Source organism: Sinohyriopsis cumingii, chromosome 3 (assembly GCF_028554795.1).
Source record: "Sinohyriopsis cumingii isolate HCF-2022 chromosome 3, ASM2855479v2, whole genome shotgun sequence".
Lineage (NCBI taxonomy): Eukaryota > Metazoa > Mollusca > Bivalvia > Unionida > Unionidae > Sinohyriopsis > Sinohyriopsis cumingii.
Window position 1 is genome coordinate 61,792,919 of NC_142963.1, and position 20,605 is coordinate 61,813,523.

The 20,605-nt window shown below is 35.6% G+C and overlaps 1 protein-coding gene across 2 annotated transcripts in view; it reads left to right on the forward strand.

Moving 5' to 3' along the window:
• LOC149802960 (RING finger protein 151-like) overlaps positions 1-20,605 on the forward strand; it is a 42,022-nt gene that overhangs the window by 13,104 nt on the left and 8,313 nt on the right. For both annotated transcript variants that reach the window (XM_089952487.1, XM_089952486.1), the window contains exons 3-4: positions 6,070-6,116; positions 13,477-13,543. In XM_089952487.1, the coding sequence (XP_089808613.1) occupies positions 6,070-6,116; positions 13,477-13,543 (114 nt within the window). The remainder of the gene's footprint in view (positions 1-6,069; positions 6,117-13,476; positions 13,544-20,605) is intronic.

Consider the following 20,605-nt stretch of genomic DNA (forward strand, 5'->3'; position numbering starts at 1 on the left):
TTTATTAAATGTCTATGTACTTGGTGTAACATTAGGTATTGGTTAAATAGTATTTGCTTTTCTATTTTGTTTCCTTTCTTCGTATTTTCACAAAAATGAAAACTCAGAATACAACCTTGACCTTACAGCATCTTGTGAATTCCACTACATAGCATTATCTTGTATATTTCTGACCTACATAATTGCATTTTAAAACTGAATCTTTACTAACAAAATATTTTGACTCAGTTCTCTATGAGTCTCTATGATTTTCCTGAACATATTTGCCCAATGTTTTATGAAAAGAGACAATCTAATAAAACGGTACTTCCTAGAACAGCGATGTCTGTCATCATTTCCTCATGACATGTTCTATTACGGTTCTAAAATGGTTTTTATCAAGAAAGTAGTGTACACACGGCAGTTAAAATATTCATGTTCTATTCTTAAAACTCAACTTGCTATTTAAATAAATTTAAGTTTCAAAACACAAGTTTTTATGTTTTTATCATGGGAGGATATCTTACAGAAATCGGGCAGTAATAGTTGCTAACTTACTCAGGAAATGGTTAATGGTCAATCATCTATCAAAACAGATGCCTGTGAATTTGCAAGAGTTTGTTCGTTGGCATAATTGATATCAACACCAACTATCTGATGGCTTGAAGCTTACATTTTGCCTTGAGCTATATATAACATAATACTGGAACTAACCTGGCCAAGGCGAGGGAGCATCTCTAAAAGGACAGTAATACAAAGGTGGCGCTCTGCAGTTTCATATTTTGCATAGGGTTAGAATTTTTAAGAAAAAGAATTTCCCTGGGTTTCCTCACTGTTTATACTGGCTATTTAAAAAAGACCTTGTATATCTTAGGTTTTGTTCAAAGAACTTTTAATTCCCCACTTTTTTTTTGGTGTATGATTGATGAGTGTAATATGGGTGAATAGTATACAGCTTGGCCTTACTCCAGATGTGAACCTTTCAAAAAAGTGCTAGCTCCACTTGGTCATTTTCACTTCCTGAACTTAAGAGGTAATTGTTAAAAAAGAGCCGATAACTTTTTTTACATTTTATATATATTTGGTAATTAATGTATTGCACTTTCAGAAGCTGGTATTGTCTAGTCTGGCAAAATTCATTTTCCCTATTTTAATAGCTGCTATGATAGTGTACTTTAGACAAATTCAGGCTTAGTTTTGGAGCACAAGGGAGCAGTCATTTTAGTTAGCAGTTTGCTTAGATCATTTACAATTTCCAGAAGTACAATGTCCAAAGAAATGTCAGCCACATTACATCAAAGCAGCATAGAGGTATGCCAACATTCTCTCCACTGTGCATGTTTTAAATGCAAACAACTTTACCTTACATACGTCATTCTCTCAAAAGTACATAATAACTGGTGAACGCCCCCTTAAAGTGAACATAGGTATTATTATTGTATGATTTAATTTTGATTGTATGGCTGAAACATTTAAGTCTCAAGCATCAAAATAGTCCGTTTATATAATTCTCCTGTATTTCCCCCCACAGAACAGTATTTATGAGTGTCAGAGTCTCTAACAAGTCCAGCCCCCACCCCTTATGATAAAAGGTGAGCTATTATTCCTGAGATGTCAACAATAAATTTTGCAGTTTGAAAAGGGATGGAACAGATGAGGTTCATAAAGGTCAAAGGTCAAAGTGTAAAATATTTGCCTATTGTTTAATATGGAAGAAGCGAATTTGCTTTGTCATCATTTATTTTTAATTTCATTGCAAATAAATGAAAAGAAACATTTTTACTATATATTTCTTTTACTTAATGCAACAGTTTTAAATTGAAGTTGACTTTACTTCTATATTCTAAGACTTATAATTTCCCCCAAATTAAGTTTACTACTCACACAAACATGCCTCATGGCAAATTATGTAAGCAAGAGCAACATAATCATAATTAGCTAATTTTTATGCATAAAATCAATGTTAATGTACCATTTTATTCAGAACATCATACATAATGATATGAAAATAAGAAAAATAATTGCATAAATTTTTATATTTGTTTTAAGGTGGTGCTTTTAATTCCTCTTTCTTTTGTGTATGATTGATGGGTGATATAGTATGCAGTTTGGTCTTACTCCAGATGTTCACCTTTCAAAAAAGTGCTAGCTCCACTTGGATACTGTACTTTTCACTTCCTGAACTTCAGAGGTAATTGTAAAAAAGAGCCGATAACTTTTTTTCACATTTTATATATTTGGTAATTCATGTATTGCACTTTCAGAAGCTGGTATTGTCTAGTCTGGCAAAATCCATTTTCCCTATTTTAATAGCTGCTAATGATAGTGTACTTTAGACAAATTCAGGCTTAGTTTTGGAGCACAAGGGAGCAGTCATTTTAGTTAGCAGTGTGCTTAGATCATTTACAATTTCCAAAAGTACAGTATCCAAAGAAATGTCAGCCATATTACATCAAAGTAGCATAGAGGTATGCCAACATTCTCTCCACTATGAATGTTTTAAATGCAAACAACTTCACCTTACATACGTTGGTCTGTCAAAAGTACATAATAACTGGTGAGCGCCCCCAGATTTCCTCTAAAAACAATCACAGGGCAAAGTCATTTTCGCTTTCCTAACAGAAGAAGGCGAAGTTTACAAATTTGTAAGGTGACTTAGTCACCCACTTTGTCTGGTTGCTTCACCCCTGCATTATATATCAATTTTTTATACAAGCCAAAATACAGTAAACTTCATAGGCAAATCCATCGGAACCAATGCTAATTTCACTTTTTATATTTTCATAATATACTGTATTCCTCAAACATTAACTTGATTTCATGGGAGTTTTCCAAAAGTCTTTTTTTTTTCCTGGTTCAAAATTGCTCAGAATTTGTAGATTATTTTGTTGTTTTACTTAAGGATAATTTTTCATCAAAATCAATGTGTTTGATCAATGTTTTTTTTATCCATTACCTAAGTAATTATTTCATTGTTTTGTTGGTGCCCCCAGGTGGCTGATGGGTCTAAAATGTTTGCCTTTACCGATCACTTCCATCTCACCAATGTCTGCATGGGTTCAAGCCTCAGGCTTGGCCAATGTGGGTGAGAAATCTTGCCAGCAGCATCCTGTGGGTTGGTGGTTCTTACCAGGGTTTTCCCAGGTTCTTCCAGCACCAGTTATACTGGCTGCCATGTATAGCCTGTCATGTGCTAAAAAAGTTTTTAACCCAAAACAACACAATTGTTTTGTTCTTGTAAACACTCTTTAAGATTAAACAATTTTTTTGATTTCTTCGCACAGTTCATTGAATTTCATCTTAACATTGCTTCTTTTGCGTGTTTTTAGCTCTACAGGTCCTAGACTAGAAGAGCTACTCCTGCTAAATTACATGGATGAAACACATTCATCGCATTGTCTAGTTGGTACTAAACAAAAATGGTCTGTTTGGATGACCAATATGGTACCACTGAGGACATCTGAAAAATCTTGTTATTGCTATTCCTCCTAAATTCATAGTCTTATCAGCATGGGGTTTGTTGTTCAAAATGATAATGGTGCCAGTCATACAGCCAGTATGGCTACCACATTGGCTATTTTGAAAATCTTGTTATTGCTGAAAAATATTAATGATGGCTTGAATTCCTGGAAATTCTTTTCTGTCATTGAGTGTCAGTCATTTTTAGGGACTCTTGTTTTTTCCTTCTTCATCTGCTTGGATTTTATTCGGTTCTTCCATAATAGTAGAGTCATTAATTTCATTCATCAAAATATATGAAGTTTCAGTTTTCCTTTAGTTTTAATATGTCATTAAATAATCTCACTATACATCCCAGACATCAGGAAAAAGTCAGAATTTTTGTTTTTCAGAAAAGTGAATGTAAATTCAGAGAATTTTAATGTAAGTACAATCAAATTTAAGCTTCATTCAAAAGACGGAAAAGTCAGAATTTTGTATCCAGTCAGGGAAACATAATGTCCATAGCTCGGGATGCTGTTTATGGTCGAACTGCATGGCAGTTATGGCTTATGGATGGATGATATGTGTCCACCTACTCATCCATCTAGCATCAACAGCTGGCCATCTCTTCATCCATCTAGCATCAATACTTAGGTTAGGGTTAATATTTTGGTCGTATCAGGCCATCTCTTTATCCATCTAGCATCAAACACTGAGGTTAGGGTTTGTGTTTACGTCATATCTGGCCATCTCTTCATCCATCTAGCATCAGCACTGAGGTTAGGGTTTGTGTTGAGGTCATATCTGGCCATCTCTTCATCCATCTAGCATCAACACTGAGGTTAGGGTTTGTGTTGAGGTCATATCTGGCCATCTCTTTATCCATCTAGCATCAAACACTGAGGTTAGGGTTTGTGTTTACGTCATATCTGGCCATCTCTTCATCCATCTAGCATCAGCACTGAGGTTAGGGTTTGTGTTTACGTCATATCTGGCCATCTCTTCATCCATCTAGCATCAGCACTGAGGTTAGGGTTTGTGTTGAGGTCATATCTGGCCATCTCTTCATCCATCTAGCATCAACACTGAGGTTAGGGTTTGTGTTTATGTCATATCTGGCCATCTCTTCATCCATCTAGCATCAACACTGAGGTTAGGGTTTGTGTTTACGTCATATCTGGCCATCTCTTCATCCATCTAGCATCAACACTGAGGTTAGGGTTTGTGTTTATGTCATATCTGGCCATCTCTTCATCCATCTAGCATCAATACTTAGGTTAGGGTTAATATTTTGGTCGTATCAGGCCATCTCTTTATCCATCTAGCATCAAACACTGAGGTTAGGGTTTGTGTTTACGTCATATCTGGCCATCTCTTCATCCATCTAGCATCAGCACTGAGGTTAGGGTTTGTGTTGAGGTCATGTCTGGCCATCTCTTCATCCATCTAGCATCAACACTGAGGTTAGGGTTTGTGTTTATGTCATATCTGGCCATCTCTTCATCCATCTAGCATCAACACTGAGGTTAGGGTTTGTGTTTATGTCATATCTGGCCATCTCTTCATCCATCTAGCATCAACACTGAGGTTAGGGTTTGTGTTGAGGTCATATCTGGCCATCTCTTCATCCATCTAGCATCAACACTGAGGTTAGGGTTTGTGTTTATGTCATATCTGGCCATCTCTTTATCCATCTAGCATCAATACTTAGGTTAGGGTTAATATTTTGGTCGTATCAGGCCATCTCTTTATCCATCTAGCATCAAACACTGAGGTTAGGGTTTGTGTTTACGTCATATCTGGCCATCTCTTCATCCATCTGGCATCAGCACTGAGGTTAGGGTTTGTGTTGAGGTCATATCTGGCCATCTCTTCATCCATCTAGCATCAACACTGAGGTTAGGGTTTGTGTTTATGTCATATCTGGCCATCTCTTCATCCATCTAGCATCAACACTGAGGTTAGGATTTGTGTTGAGGTCATATCTGGCCATCTCTTCATCCATCTAACATCAACACTGAGGTTAGGGTTTGTGTTGAGGTCATATCTGGCCATCTCTTCATCCATCTAGCATCAACATCTGGCCATCTCTTCATCCATCTAGCATCAACATCTGGCCATCTCTTCATCCATCTAACATCAACACTGAGGTTAGAGTTTGTGTTTAAGTCATTTTCTCAGAGACTGATTTTAATAGTCTCATATCTTGTTATGTATATGTACCATTAGATGTTACCGTTAAAAGTTACAACTGCCATCATAAAAATTCAGATCACTGTCTCTATATATTTCAAGGTTTGTAATCCAGTGATACAGCCATGGCAAGTTTTCTTCCAGTCCAAATGTTTATGGTGGGAGGTGGTCTTATCAAGTATGTTTTTGTCATTGGAGAAATATGGTCTATTCCATTGTTGCATATGTTTAAAACTGAAAATGATGAGTTTGTGTTGGACAAGAAACATGTAGTCAGAGAAAATTTGCCTTTGGTCAGGGAAAAATGAAGCCAGTATGATTCTAGTAGCATGTAGAAATACATTGATAAGAACACCTTTTGGGTGCATGTTTGTTTTAGCACAAGAATATGTACATGTTCAAACAGAATAATAAAAAGTAGAATATTTCTTATCATTTGATTCTTTTGTTTTCCAGTGCATCATCCCATGGCTGAAAACCAATAAAACTTGCCCAGAAGACAGGTATGAAGAGTGGAGAGAGAGAGAGAGAGAGAGATACATGTACAGGAAGGAAAAGTTGTGCTTGCAAAAAGATATTTAGAGAGAGAGAAAAAAAGAAATGAGAGTTGCAGATAGAAAGACATGCATAAGATAAACATTTTTGGCAAGTCTTAATGAGACTGAGAATAAATTGTCAACAAAGAAAGATAAACATATATAGATAGCAAAAGCATGAATTCTAATATGTACTAAAGAAAGATAAACATATATAGATAGCAAAAACATGAATTCTAATATGTACTAAAGAAAGATAAACATATATAGATAGCAAAAGCATGAATTCTAATATTTTTTTGCTAGTAGTTGTCAGGATGTGAGTTCTTGCTTCCATGATGTCAAACATTTGTTCCTGGGCTTTCCGTTTCTAAAATTGGGTCAGTAGTTTTCTTTATACTTGACTCCTAGGTTTTGCCAAGAAAGAATTTTTAAAACCCTACAGATAAACTCTGATCACTAAACATTTATGCAGATCCAACTCAGGGGGTTCTCCACAGAAATTGTTTTGGCAGTAATAAATGAAAAAAAATGGGCTTGCTATATATGTCATGAAAATGGTCACTAAAATGTTTTCCAACTAATATAAGTAGTTTTAAAAATTGTTTGATGAATTCTACAGGTCTTACAAAAAAAAAGAATATTTTTGTGTGAGTTAACTATTGGTTCATGTCACATTTTTCATTATTTTCTAATTTAAATTAACGTACAAAAAGTAAAATATTTCTCACTTTTAGAAATATAAAAATATTTATTCCAAGGGGTAATGATCAAGCAAATTGATATCTCTTGAAGTACTTGACTCATGGATCACTGTATCTTTGCTTTGCATTGCAGCACTGTACAGATCTGCTATTTAACTAAGTAAAATAATACATTTTTAACTGTACTGGTCACAGAACAGAAGAATTTATGAGATGGCCTATGTCCAGCATTTGACCTCCATCCATCCCTTTGCACAAGTTTCTTATTGCTAATCCTAAACTACAGGGAGGATTGCATTGAAACTTTACACACACACACACACACACACACACACACACACACACACTCATCCTATGGTCCAGTTGGTCCTAAATGCAAATGGTGCCAATCTTACATCTAATATTGCCACCATTACAACCATATTGAAAACCATGTTATTGCCAGTTGTCTTAAATGGAAGCCATATCTACATGGAGTTTTCACCAGAAGACTTGATATGTTGTCTAGTGATTCCTAGATGAAAATGGTGCAACTTGGATATCCAGTATGGTTGACACAGTGGCCATCTTGAAAATCTTGGTATTGCTACTTCTTCTGAATGGTTAGTCATATTAAAAGGGGGTTTAACTAAAAGCCTTTTTATAATGTATAGTTGGTCCTGGATAAAAAAAATGTACTGATCGGATGTCCAATATGATCACCATAGCAGCCATCTTGTTTTCACGACTCCTCCTGAATGGACAGTCATATCAACATGGGGTTTCTACCAGAAGACTTCTTACACTATCTTGTTCTTTCCAAATGAAAATGGTGCTGATCTAGCCTCTGATATGAACACCACAGTGGTCATCTTGAAAATCTTGGTTTTACTCTTCCTCATAGATGGCTGGTCATATCGAAACAGGGTTTTCGCCAAAAGACTTGATATCTACTTGGACTTAAAAAGAAAATGCTTCCATTCTGAAATCCAATATGGCCACCATGGCTGCTGTCTTAGAAATTGTCTTATTACCACTTCTCAACAGAAATTCAAATTTAAATTCTTTTCAACCGGTAGATTGCCAGTCCCTTCAAGGGACTTTTATTGTATTGTCTTGCACTTATTTTTCCCATATCTTCAGTTTCTGTTTGCTTTTTTCACAACTATTATGAACTTATTTCTAAGCTTAATTTTCTTCTAATTATTGCTTGTTCACAGTATTAAACTTGTATAATTGTGACCACGTAGAATAGGAATTTGCGAGTATGGAGAACAGTCTGTTATATAAATGTGTATTCCATATTGAATGCTGTAGGACTACTCTCAGATGAAAAAAAACAACTTTAAACTGACCTTAAAAAAGTAAAATAAAAACTTGGTTTAATGTAATCCCAACATTTTCTTCCTCCATGTTGTTCATAGTGTATTGGGAACACTTTGGCTATTTCCCTTGTGCATCATTGCAAATATTACTGCAGAATACATACCAGGTTCCCACTCTACTGGGAAATTCAGAAAGTCAGGAGAAGTGATATGTTTTTTCCCAACCACAAACAGTTTAATTTTGCAAACATTGATGAAAATCAGGAAAAAACCAGGAATTTTTCGCCACCACTTCATGATAGAAATTATTACATAATTGAGTAATAACGGAACTTCATTAGCAAATAGTTTGACTGCTTCAGTAGCCTAGTGATTAGAGTGTCCACCTCAGATGCGGGAGGTCATGCGTTTGATCCCCGGCCAAGTTATACCAAAGACTCACAAATTGTTCGGTTTGGTGTCAGAATAATGTAACTGGGTGGGACATCATGCTACATGTCTGTGGCATGATGCCCCAGTGCTAAACATCACTATAAATTGTCACACTGCAGACATCGTAGCGATATGACTGAAAAATTGTTAAAGTTACGTTAAAAATCCAAATCACACACATACACACAAAGTTAATAGTTTATTTCCTTATTTCAAGTTTATTATACATTGTCATAAATGAAATTTGCAGTGATAACAGGGATGTGATAAAATGTGAACTTCATTGATGTTTTGTGAGTAGTGTTTTTAACAATGACAAGAAATATTTCATTGAAGATACTATTTTGAGATTTTATTTCATAGCAGAGAGTATAGTCATTATTGGGAGATAAAGTTTGCATATTAAGATGCATATATATTTGCATCTGTTCTAACTTCCATTATTAATAATTAATACAAATATTTCATTCAGTTTTATGCAGCTCTTTATAGCAAAGATATTCATAATTCCTTGTAGTTTTTCCACAGATAATAGCAGTAAAATTACTACCGTTATACATCACTCGAACTGTTATCTAGTGTCATGAATTATTATTGCACCTTGAGTGTTGGATAGTGGATTTTCTGCAGGTTTTTGTCTGATTTTTCCCAAATCTTGACCTTTGTGCATGACCCTATTACACATTTTCATCAGAGAAAAAAGCTAAAGTTATGCCCACTACTTTGCTTTTAATGCATGTCCATCCACTTCAGTGTTGGATATAGCAGTGGCCAAAGTAACCAGGGGCTTTAAGATGATAATCAATATCCATTTTAAACAATATATTTGGCAAATAAAACATTCAGAGTTTGTGGTGGTCTGCTGACTTGCAACAGAAAGTGTTTGATAGCCATGGCGACAAAGACTTAATTTACTTTGATGTTAAATACAAATAGTACTAAATGTATGCATATACACAATTTGTCATTTAATCAATAAATTATTAGTTTGAAAATAAAAGGAATTCAGAACATAAATCCCTTGAAGGGAATGATGGTGTACTGTTTAGAAGGTCAAGATAATAAAATTTCTTCCATTTAAATACTTTGTGATGAAACTCTTTCTGTTATTTTTTTTAGCAATTACAAGACTTTCAAATTAGGTTCTGTGATGGACATTATTGATGTCGGCTTGACACCATTTTCATTTAGGACAAAGTAGACATCATACACCACTCCTTCTATAACTCACACCCTGATAACTCATGAACCCGCTTATAATGTGGGATCAGGTGTGGATCCCATTTTTATACCAGAAAATACCCCAAAAATTGTTCCCTATTTGTTGAACTTGAAGAAATCGCGATACAAATTGGTAACAGAAACTTTGATGTATCGCTCGTTTTATCGTCGAAAACGAAAGATATGACCTGGAAATTTTAACCAACACTATGAAAAATCAAATTTTCTTTCCAACAGACATTCCTAGTACACCGCAGTTAACGATATGTGAGGAAATTTCGATCAATGAAAATGTTACATATGTCAAGTGGAGGCAGTACTTTAAAAAATAAATACAAATTAAATAATTTTTTAGCTATTGAAATTTGTGTTCTAGTTCTATCTTTTAGCTCCTTTTAAGTGCAATCATCATAAATTCAATGTGTCCTCTTGTAATTAAACGTAAAATGCATCAGTTTACCATAACAGCTATGTCCGCGAGCTTTTCTCTGAGAACTTAATTAAATGCCGACCATGTTTTGATAACTGACTTCCGGAAGTATTTGATGTATTGTTGCACTGAATTAAAAGCTGGCCTCCTTTGTATTATCACCATAATTATGTCTTTTGAATCAAATAAAGGAGAGAATAAAAGAAAATTTAAAAGGCATGAAAATCATACAAACTTAAAATCTAGCAGCCCCAGTCATATGTCGGGTGAACTCACTTCATTTGATCAATCAAACACTTATAAATGTTATTGTGTATGTAACATAAACTACCTTAAATTAACCAACTCTTTCATAACTGATCAAAGATAACAAGGCAGCCAAGCAAAATGAATACTTCATAAAATAAAGAACTTGATTTCACAGATACTGACCATTGTGAACAAGCAAGTTTCATTATTACTTCCAATGAAATTATGACATCAATATTGTACTAATTGAACAATACAAAAATTGAGCTTCGACGTAGACAATTGTCTCATGAAATAAATGTCGCATGTTTTGAAAAAAAGGAATCTTGTTAGGTGGTGTATCGACAGTTAGTCTAGTTCCCTGCTCTGTGGGTAACCAGAATCATCAAGAAAACAAAATGCAGTAACGTAATAAACATATTTTTTCATGTACATATGATGGTTGTTGAACCTAGTTGGAACAATCTTTCATATGTTGGACATTTTGAAAATAAATGTTATTTAAACAGAATAACAAACAACTTCATTAGAAAAAGCGCGTTATTAAAAATTTCGACGAAATAGCCCAGTTCCCTAACGCCCCCCCCCCCCCATCTTGATGTCAAAGCGATTTTTAAAAAAATTTTGAGGTCCCTTTGTAACTCGCGCCTCACTTATAGTGCAGTCTATGTTTGTGGACCCTGTTGTGCACGAGTTAACGAGGTAGAGGTGTAATAAGTGTTGTTTTGGTGAGAAACCCATATCATTACCATCATCTGTTCAGGAGAAGTAATGACAACAAGATTGTAGCAGCCATGTTGGATGTACAACTGGCACCATTTAGGACCCTATGCTGCTATTGCAATCCATTTGGAGGAGTAGACATAGAAATATTTTCAAGATAACAACTATGGTGGCCATATTAATGGTATATAGTCATTTTCATTAAGATCAATTGTACAGCTTAAGAGCTCTTATTATGAAACCACGATGTGAAAAAGACTTGTAGAAGAAGTAGCAAAAACAAGATTTTCAGGACAGACACATATTGGACATGAGATCAGCACCCTTTTAAGTTAAGTTAAATAAAACATTATAAGAAGTCTTTTAGTGAAACCCCATGCTGATTATTCCTGGATGAGAAGTATGGATAACAAGATTTTCAAGCTGGTCACTATCAGCCACATCAGACATCATATTGGCACCATGTTACATTTGGGACTAAATAGACATTTTAAGAAGTTTTCTAATGAAAATACCTTATCAGTATGACCATCCATTCTGGAGGAGTGGCAATAACATGATTTTTAAGATGGCTGCTGTGTGGATTTCAGATCCCAGATCAGCATCATTTTTTTTTAGGACCAACTTTACATCAGAAGAAGCCTTTTAATGAAAATCTCTTGTTGATATGACCATCCATTCTGGAAGAGTGGCAATAACTTGATTTTCAAGATGGCTGCTGTGTGGACTTCAGATCAGCACCATTTTCATTTAGGACCAACTTTACATGAGAAAAAGTCTTTTAGCGAAAATCTCTTGTTGATATGACCATTCACTCAGGAGGATTAGCAGTAAAAATATTTTCAAAATGACTACCATTGTCGCCATATTGGACATCAGATCAGCACCAGTTTTATTTAGGACCAACTTGATAATATGACCACACATTTAGGAGGAATAACACTAACAAGATTTTCAAGATGGCCACTGTGGCAGCATTTTCATTTAGGATCAGTTATACATTGGGATTAACATGTGTTTAAATACAATTTCATGGCTGTCTTCCAATCCATGTAATTCTGGAACAGGAGTGATAACAAAATTGCACTAAAGTTACATGAGAGAGATCCAATATGATAAATAACCTAGTGCTGCTCGTTTCAAGGTCATTGGATGTTTAAAACTTGTTAATATTGAGCTTACTGGGCACTTTATAAAATATTTCTTACAATAATGTACATGTCCAAGAAAGAGAAGACTGTACAGTGTAGTCAAAAAAGTTAAGGTGGCAAAACTATCAAAGTAAATCAGATTATCTTCTATTTTTATTATTATTGCTAGTGTATTAAGTACTTTATACTATTTTCCATTGTATTTTAAAATGTTGCATCCCCCAAATCTGGAGGATCACTTGGGATCCTAGGTACAACACTCTAAATATAGTGCAGAATGATGTAATGGATAATCTGATGTACTATTTTTCCTAGGCTAATGAAATGTTTTACAGAATCTCTCTTGAATGAATCACTGTAGTAACTCAGTTCTGCATCACACTGAAGACAGCCTTTGTCATAATTGGATAACCTGTGAACGAATGCAGAAAGAAAAGGAAAATGGCTTAGGGAAGTTTGCAAAGATAGGCATTTGATTGTAAGAGGCAGTTTTGGTAGGACACATTATCTTTAAGTATTCTGTTGGGTGGGCCACTTTATATCAAAATACTATTGGCTGGCATTCTCTATAAAAAAATACTATGGGGTGGAACTTTGTATTTAAATATACTGTTCAGTGTGACTCCATAAAAATGTGCTTGAAAAATAGGAGTTTGTGGAGAAAAGAAAATGACTCATAAGGAATTGATTATAACCGATGAATTTCCACAGATATGTGACGTTACATACAGTATAATAGATCAGACTATTGAGAGCTGTTCTCTATTATTAGTTACCTATTCTGATTTCATTCAAATGAGAGGCATAAGTTTCACAAGAATATAGAGGTTCATTAACATATATGTTATCTAGTGATAAGTATGTACAATCTTTTATTAAGTTGAAGCATTCAATTAAAATTGTTTTGACCCAACTCTTTGAATAACAGACAATTTCTTGTATTAGCTGCCTCCTCATTAATAAATTATTCTCACAAAATACCCAAATATGATAAACAAAGTCCAGATTTACAGAAGTTTAATGTTTTTTAGTGTGATCATGGAATCAGTTGTTTTCTGGCTTCCTTCTGTAAGTATGTGATCCCATAAATATGGCATCCTTTTCTAATTCCAGAAAACCTTTGCAAGTGCATCAGCTGCATCATGACTTTATTTTGGAAAATATCATCGGAGATCAAATGGTAATATTTAATAGAAAATACTGTAAACTTATAATAATTTGCAATACCCCACCGTCTCATACTTCACCACACAGGAAGATTGTTTAGTACCTGCACCATCCACAACCACACCTCACCCATACTGTCAGTATGATGACAGATCTAACCACACCTCACCCATACTGTCAGTATGATGGCAGATCTAACCACACCTCACCCATATGGTCAGTATGATGACAGATCTAATAAGACCTCACCCATACTGTCAGTATAACGGCAGATCTAACCACACCTCACCCATACTGTCAGTATGATGACAGATCTTGGCTTCCTTTTTCTATCAAGTGACTAAATAGTTCAGGTAGAGAGTGAATGACTTCTCATTCATTTATCTTGGTCAAGATGTATGCAGGGAAAGTTTGGTGTGCAGGAAGACAGAATGGATGATTCATGCAGGTACTATGAACAGCATGTTCAGGTTTGACTGTGCACCCATGCACCGAGCCAGTAGCCAGTGGTTAGAGCATCTGCCTCAGATGCAATAGGTCGAGGGTTCGATTCCTGGCCAAGTCATACCAAAGACCTATAAAAAATGGTATTAATAGCTGCCTTGCTTGGTGCTCAACATTATGAGGTTAGTGTTAGGACTGGTTGGCCTGGTGTCAGGATAATGTGACTGAGTGGGACATCATGCTAACATGTCTGCGGCATGATGCATCAGTGCTAGACATGACTATAAACTGCCACACTGTAGACATTTTAGCGGTATGACTGAAAAATTGTTAAAGTTACTTAAAAAAATCCAAATCACACACAGACTTTGTGCAGCCATGGAATCAGTAGCCTTCCATTTTTTATCCCCAGTTTTAGACCTTCTGGCTTGGATATTGAATGCATGATCAATAAAGTGGGATGGTGTGTGAATGTATGCATTTCCTCTGATTTTGCTAATTCACAAAGTATGCAACAAGGTGTTTGCAGGGAGTTGCAAAATGATCTTGATTACACCATGTTGGCCAGTGCACCAATGATTTCAGTTCTTATTGGAACTAATGGTGGAAACAGCATTGACTCGCCCTCTCATGAGAGATCAGTTGACTCAGATACATTCCTTGATTCCACACGGGAATCTAAATAGTTTCCATTTATGTGCCTAGAGATTGTTAAGCAGTCTCTCAAGGTGGCAGGCTTTTCAGAGATAGCTGCCCAGAGGGTCAATGATGTAATATCATCTACAAGTCCAGATGGAAGTTATGGTTGGATTGATGTAGCAGACATTTAGATAAAGATGTCAGTGGGTATCCAGGTTCTGGGGTACCAGCCTGCTGATAATAACCCAGGTAATAACATGAGCCATAGGGTACCCATTTACCATATACAGTACAAGTTTTCTGCCATTGCTTGTAAAGGCAGCATTGACTTTGTTTTCAAGTTGACAATCCTTTGGACTGAGTAGCAAACACATGTAATTTAACAGTGCGAAGCAGAGGTCTGCCTGTTCCAGTAAATAATTGACCTGAATACCATGTTTTCCCATGTGACAACTCTTTGACTGAGCCATCAGTGTGGTACAGTGGCAAGTAACAGAGGCTGGATATTTAATCTTGCCACACAACTGACACATGTTCAGTTGCTGCCTTGAATAGATTCTACAAATTGTTTGTATAAAGTATTACTTTCAAAGCTAAAGCTCAGTCTCTATAATAAGCATCCACATATGATAATGAGTCCAAGGAAAATGAGTCAGATGATATTTACGATTAGACCATGACGATTACTAGACAACAATGGAGGATTTCAGGACTTTATCAGTTAGTGAGGATGAATTCTTGGACTTTGTACCAGATGACATTAGGTTGTGATATTTATAGGATACTGCAGATTTATGTAAAAAATTGATTTAACTTCAGGTTTGCACACATTTGATTTCCCTTTGATCAGGTACCAAGGTTACCCATCATTAGAATTAATGGGTATCCGGTAGAAGTTTTCTAAAATTTTGACATCTTTACATTTGGATCACCTGCATTCAACTGAAGCAAACATTACATACTCTTTTATTTTTATTTTTCAAAAAAAGGAACACAGTCCAAGCATTATTAAAGTGTACTATTCAGAAATGTCTGGACTGTTAAATTCTAAGTTGGGTCACAAAATCTCATCAGACAAAACTGAATGCTTTGCAGTTTTGAGCTAAAAGTCCAGAGTGAAGAAAAAAATGTTCCCAATAAACATTCCACTGAGCCTATGAATTCCTCCTCAAGATGAGATATTTGGGATGCCTTGGTATCAAGTGGGTAGTGGAAAGAAATTAATGCTCTTTCTGCTATTGAATCAGCTGAACACACACCCTAGATTTCTGGCTAAGAACCAGATGCTGTCCTCATATTAAAATCCCTTCACTTTCCAGCATCCTAGAAAGAGATTTGCTGGACTGGATGCTCTGTCAAGTTAAGAGTTTGAAAGAGGTATCTCCTGCAAACTTGAGATTTTCAGGAAAGAGCATAAACAACTTTTAATGTGATAAATATGTAATTTAGACACAGATCTCTGCTTCCACCATTACTCACTAGATTGTGAATACAGCCTGGATTGCCTATTCCCTCATGCTAGAGGATGATTTAAGAGTGACAAGAGTTACTAATAAAGTAAGCATTATCTTCATCATGGGGGCTTGCCTTAACCAGGTTTTCATGGACAGTTTCAAAAGTCACATACCAGAGGTCCCCTGATTCGTTTCTCTTTGGGGCCAGTGATAACTGCTTATAGTGGTAAATGAATATGATTTTCTGAGAAAATAACTGGATCTCAGAGAGAAAATTTTATTTTACTAATTTCTTGAATTTTATTAAAAATGAGCACTTAGGAAAGATCCACTATTTCTTCTTAATCTCAAATGCGTGGTTGCTAAAGTTTCAGCAATATAAAAAAAGTGTCATCTACTAGTGTTGTCAGACTTTTACATAGCAAGTTGTTAATATATTAACCCCTGGTGACGAGTTTAAGTGGCAGGAAGTAGTAGCCTACTGCCAAGCTCTGTAGCATCAAGGTCATGTATGATACACTAAAATCGGTGGTATTGTAGAAAGGTAGACAGATGTAGCTCTACAATGATACCAAATAATCTGGAATTTCTAGTTGCACTACAAAATACAGAGGGAAAAACCTCATTTTTTGGACCCAATTTTTTTTCTACCCAAAACTCACAAGTGGTCGGAGTCCAATTTTATGCCCGGATTTTATACTTTTTGGTCTCAGATCTAAAGCAAACCGGTATGAACTGCAAACAGACAGATGAACCTTTGCAAAAAGTAGGATAAGATGGGCATTTGGAATAAAGAGTGGTGTCAACATGAAAATAATGGGTCTGTCAAGCAAAAAAAAAAAGAACTCCAACTTTTTCCCCTCTGCTCATGCCTGTGCCAAATAGCCAATGAAAAATGATGTTTCTAACACAACTAGGCAACATGTTATTGGAAGATCACCTGTGAGTTGGTGTTTTCGGATGTATTCAGAAATAGCTTTCAAAATGTGCTTCCTACTCGAATTTCAGATGAAAATGACAAAACCTCCAGGGGTTAATGTGTTAATAGGAAAAAATACAAATCAAAGTTCATGCAAGATAAGCATTTTAAAGACATGAGCTTCATATTGTTTAATGTTAAGCTGTGACAGTCATAGCCATTTGATTAAGTAATACAGATTCAACATTGTCCAGATTTAAACAATAATACCACTCAAGGATTTATATGTAAAACCTGTTGAATATACTCTGACTGCCCTGAAATTAAACACAAATCTTGAGCAGGTACATTTTGTACTGTCTTTAATTTAAAGTTTTCAAATTTTGTTTTTGTTATCATTTTTATATTTATCTGATACAACAGGTTTTCCATGCAATATAATAATAGTAACCATGTGTTTTTTATGGGTGAATTGGTGCATTGGCTATGATCAGCACTAGTCCCATTTGTATGACAGCAGGTTATCCTTGAATGGCAGCCAATCACACCTTCTCCTTGTGCTTTCAAATCGGCTAAGTTACACCTATTTCTTCCAGATAACTTACATGTGAACTATTTATTGATGTATAGGGCAGCAGTTTTAGCACCTTAGAAAGATCTTCAAAACTTATACTGAAGTATGTCCATGAATAACTTGAGAAGCAAGTGGGACCACAATTGTTTAGATGTTTATATTTGGAGAATTTTTTTTATATTTTATGGCAAGGTTTTAGTTTCCTGAACCTAAAGTCTCTGCTAATGGGACCCCCACATTTTAAAAGGTGGTCTTCTTTTTTAAATCTACTTTCATCGACCAGACAAGCTTATGTGATGGCCTGTAGCACTTTCTCCATTATCTGACATCCATCCATGTGTTAGCACAAGTTTGTTATCGCTACTTTTCCTAAGATACTAGGAGAATTGCCATAAAACTCTACACACGCATTCATCCCAAGGGTCTAGTTGGTCCTAAATGAAAATTGTGCTGCTTACACTTCCAATATGGCCACCGCAGTAGCCATCTTGAACATTTTAATATTACTTCTGTTGCTGAACAGAAGGTGATATCAGGATGGGATTTTTATCAGAAGAATTGTTATGATGTTTACTTGGTTCTAAGTGAAATTATTATCTTTAAAATTTTGTTATTGCCACTCCACCTGAGTGGATGATTCTAAGGAAAACAGTGTATTTGATATCTAATATGGCTAATACAGCAGCCGTCTTGAAAATCTTGTTATTGCTAATTCTTGTAACCAAAAAGTCATATCATCAGTGGTTTTTCCTGAAAGACATCTTATAGTGTCCATTTGGTCTTGAATAAAAATTATGTTGATCTGTTATGCAATATGGCCAATACAGCAGCCATCATAGAAATATTTTTGCTACTCCTTCTGGGTAGAAATCCATAACAACATTTGGTTTTCACCAGAAGACTTTTTATGATGTCTAAATGGTGCTAAATGAAAATGGTTGTGATTTGATATCCAATATGGCCACCAAGGCAGACATATTACCATGATGTTTTCATCAGAACGCTAATTATGATATCTAGTAAGTCCAGAATGAAAATGGTGCCAATCTAACCTCAAATATGGCTGCCATGATGAACATATCTAAAATTTTGTCACTAATTCTCATGAATGATTGGTCACGATAACCAGGTCTTCTAATGGTGTCTGGTGTGTCCTAAATGAAAATGGTGCTGATTTTGCACCTGGTAATGCTGTCATAGTGGCTAATTTGAAAATCTCTTTGCGCAAGAATATGCTTTCTGCACTCAGTAGTTACAAAGAACAAATGGTCTTATCTTGAATTCCTAGAACATCTCCATCATCAAAGTTTGTATCATCTCAGTTTTATTGAATGGCTTATTTCCCATAATAGGTTCAGACTTCATGCCGATGGTAGCATTACAAATAGTGGTATTCCATAATTAAGTTCCTAAACTGGTCTGTTATAAGTGATTTGACTTATTCACATACTTGGGTAACCATTGCCATATTTAGAGCTGACCTATCAAGGTCTGTTTGAAGGAAAATATGAATTATCTTTCAGATTTTCAGAGTTGAGATAGTATGAATAGACATGTAAAGTTTTGGCAATTCATTTTGCTGTTGAAGACAATCTGTAAGCTATGAACTTGATAAGAGACCGTGTTTGTATTAGTAGTTTGCATGCATTATTACAGTCTGGGTCAAGGTCATAGATACATTTCTGGTGATGATTTAGACTTTGACTTGAATAAGTTGATTTTGTTAATACTTTTTGTCCATTTCAACAGATTAAACTTTAAATCTGCCATGGTTTGAGAACTTGCCCAGAATTTAGAGACATTAAAATATGTATATCATTTACAACCAGCCACTGGCATTATTTGGGTAATGTTTACACTTATCATCATGATGAACAGTCTGATATTTTTGCAAGCAAAAGAAAAAATACCAGAAATTCAGCCAGAATTCTTTATTTACAGGAAACATTCTCATGCGAGTGTTCTTTATTGGCAAGTAAAGATAAAGCAACCTTGTTTAGCTAGGCCATTCTGACCATCATTGAACATTCATTGACACAATCCTGTCAATTAGATTGTAATTTTTGGACTTTATGATACCATGGTATTTGACATGGTTGAACAATGCACCTTTCAAACCACTATTTGAAGCCTCATTGACTCGTTTTTCCCATAAACTTGATGTGCTTCCTAGTCATGGCTGGCAGAATTAGTAAAATTCATGCCTTATCGTGTAATCCAAACTGTCTGCAGCTCCATCATGATGGTTCAGTTTTTCTCATGATGGCTTGATTGGTTTCATTGCTAGGAGCAGGCTTCTTTCTACTCAAGGGAAAACTTTAATTTGAACCTGATGTCTTCTTTGGACCCTTCTTGCAAAGGTCATCTTTAGAGAATTGGTACCTGAAGCATAATGAGCTGATTTTGTTAAATCTCACCACTCAGAGAAGGAAGGGATAATTTTTTCACTCAGTCTCTTATCCTGAATCCCTTGGCTTATCCACTCTGCCTGCAATGAATTAACCCAAGATGCCATGAATTTCTTGTGTGTAATGTGAGGTTAGGACAGTTGCTGCTTGCATAGCATTTTAACTAAACTTTTCCATAATGGACATTCTCCATTGTCTGAGAGACTTTCATCACAAAAGACTAAATTTGACCTGGTTTAGATCTGTATCAGCATTACAAATTATCTACCTTCCCTTGTCACTCGGCAGCTTCATAGCTACACAGATTACTTCATATGCTTCATATATGCTACAAGACTGGGGTCGGGACCAATTTCAGGTTAGGAGGAGGTAACTCCACCACCTCTTACCTATTCTCCTGATGTATTATATTCGGGTACTGTATCTGAAGAAGAAACCATGTTTAAGAGTAAAAGATCTTTCCTCGATAATACTTATCTAATCCCCTCTCCACAGTTACATCCCTAGAAAAGCATCCACTTCTGCTGAAGTAGTACTGTCCAGTGATGAGTCTGCTATTTAAGTGGAGAATACTCCTGTCTGACTTTTGTCTCTGTAAGCACTGTTGTATTTCTTGGGTGAGGCACTGTTGTATTTC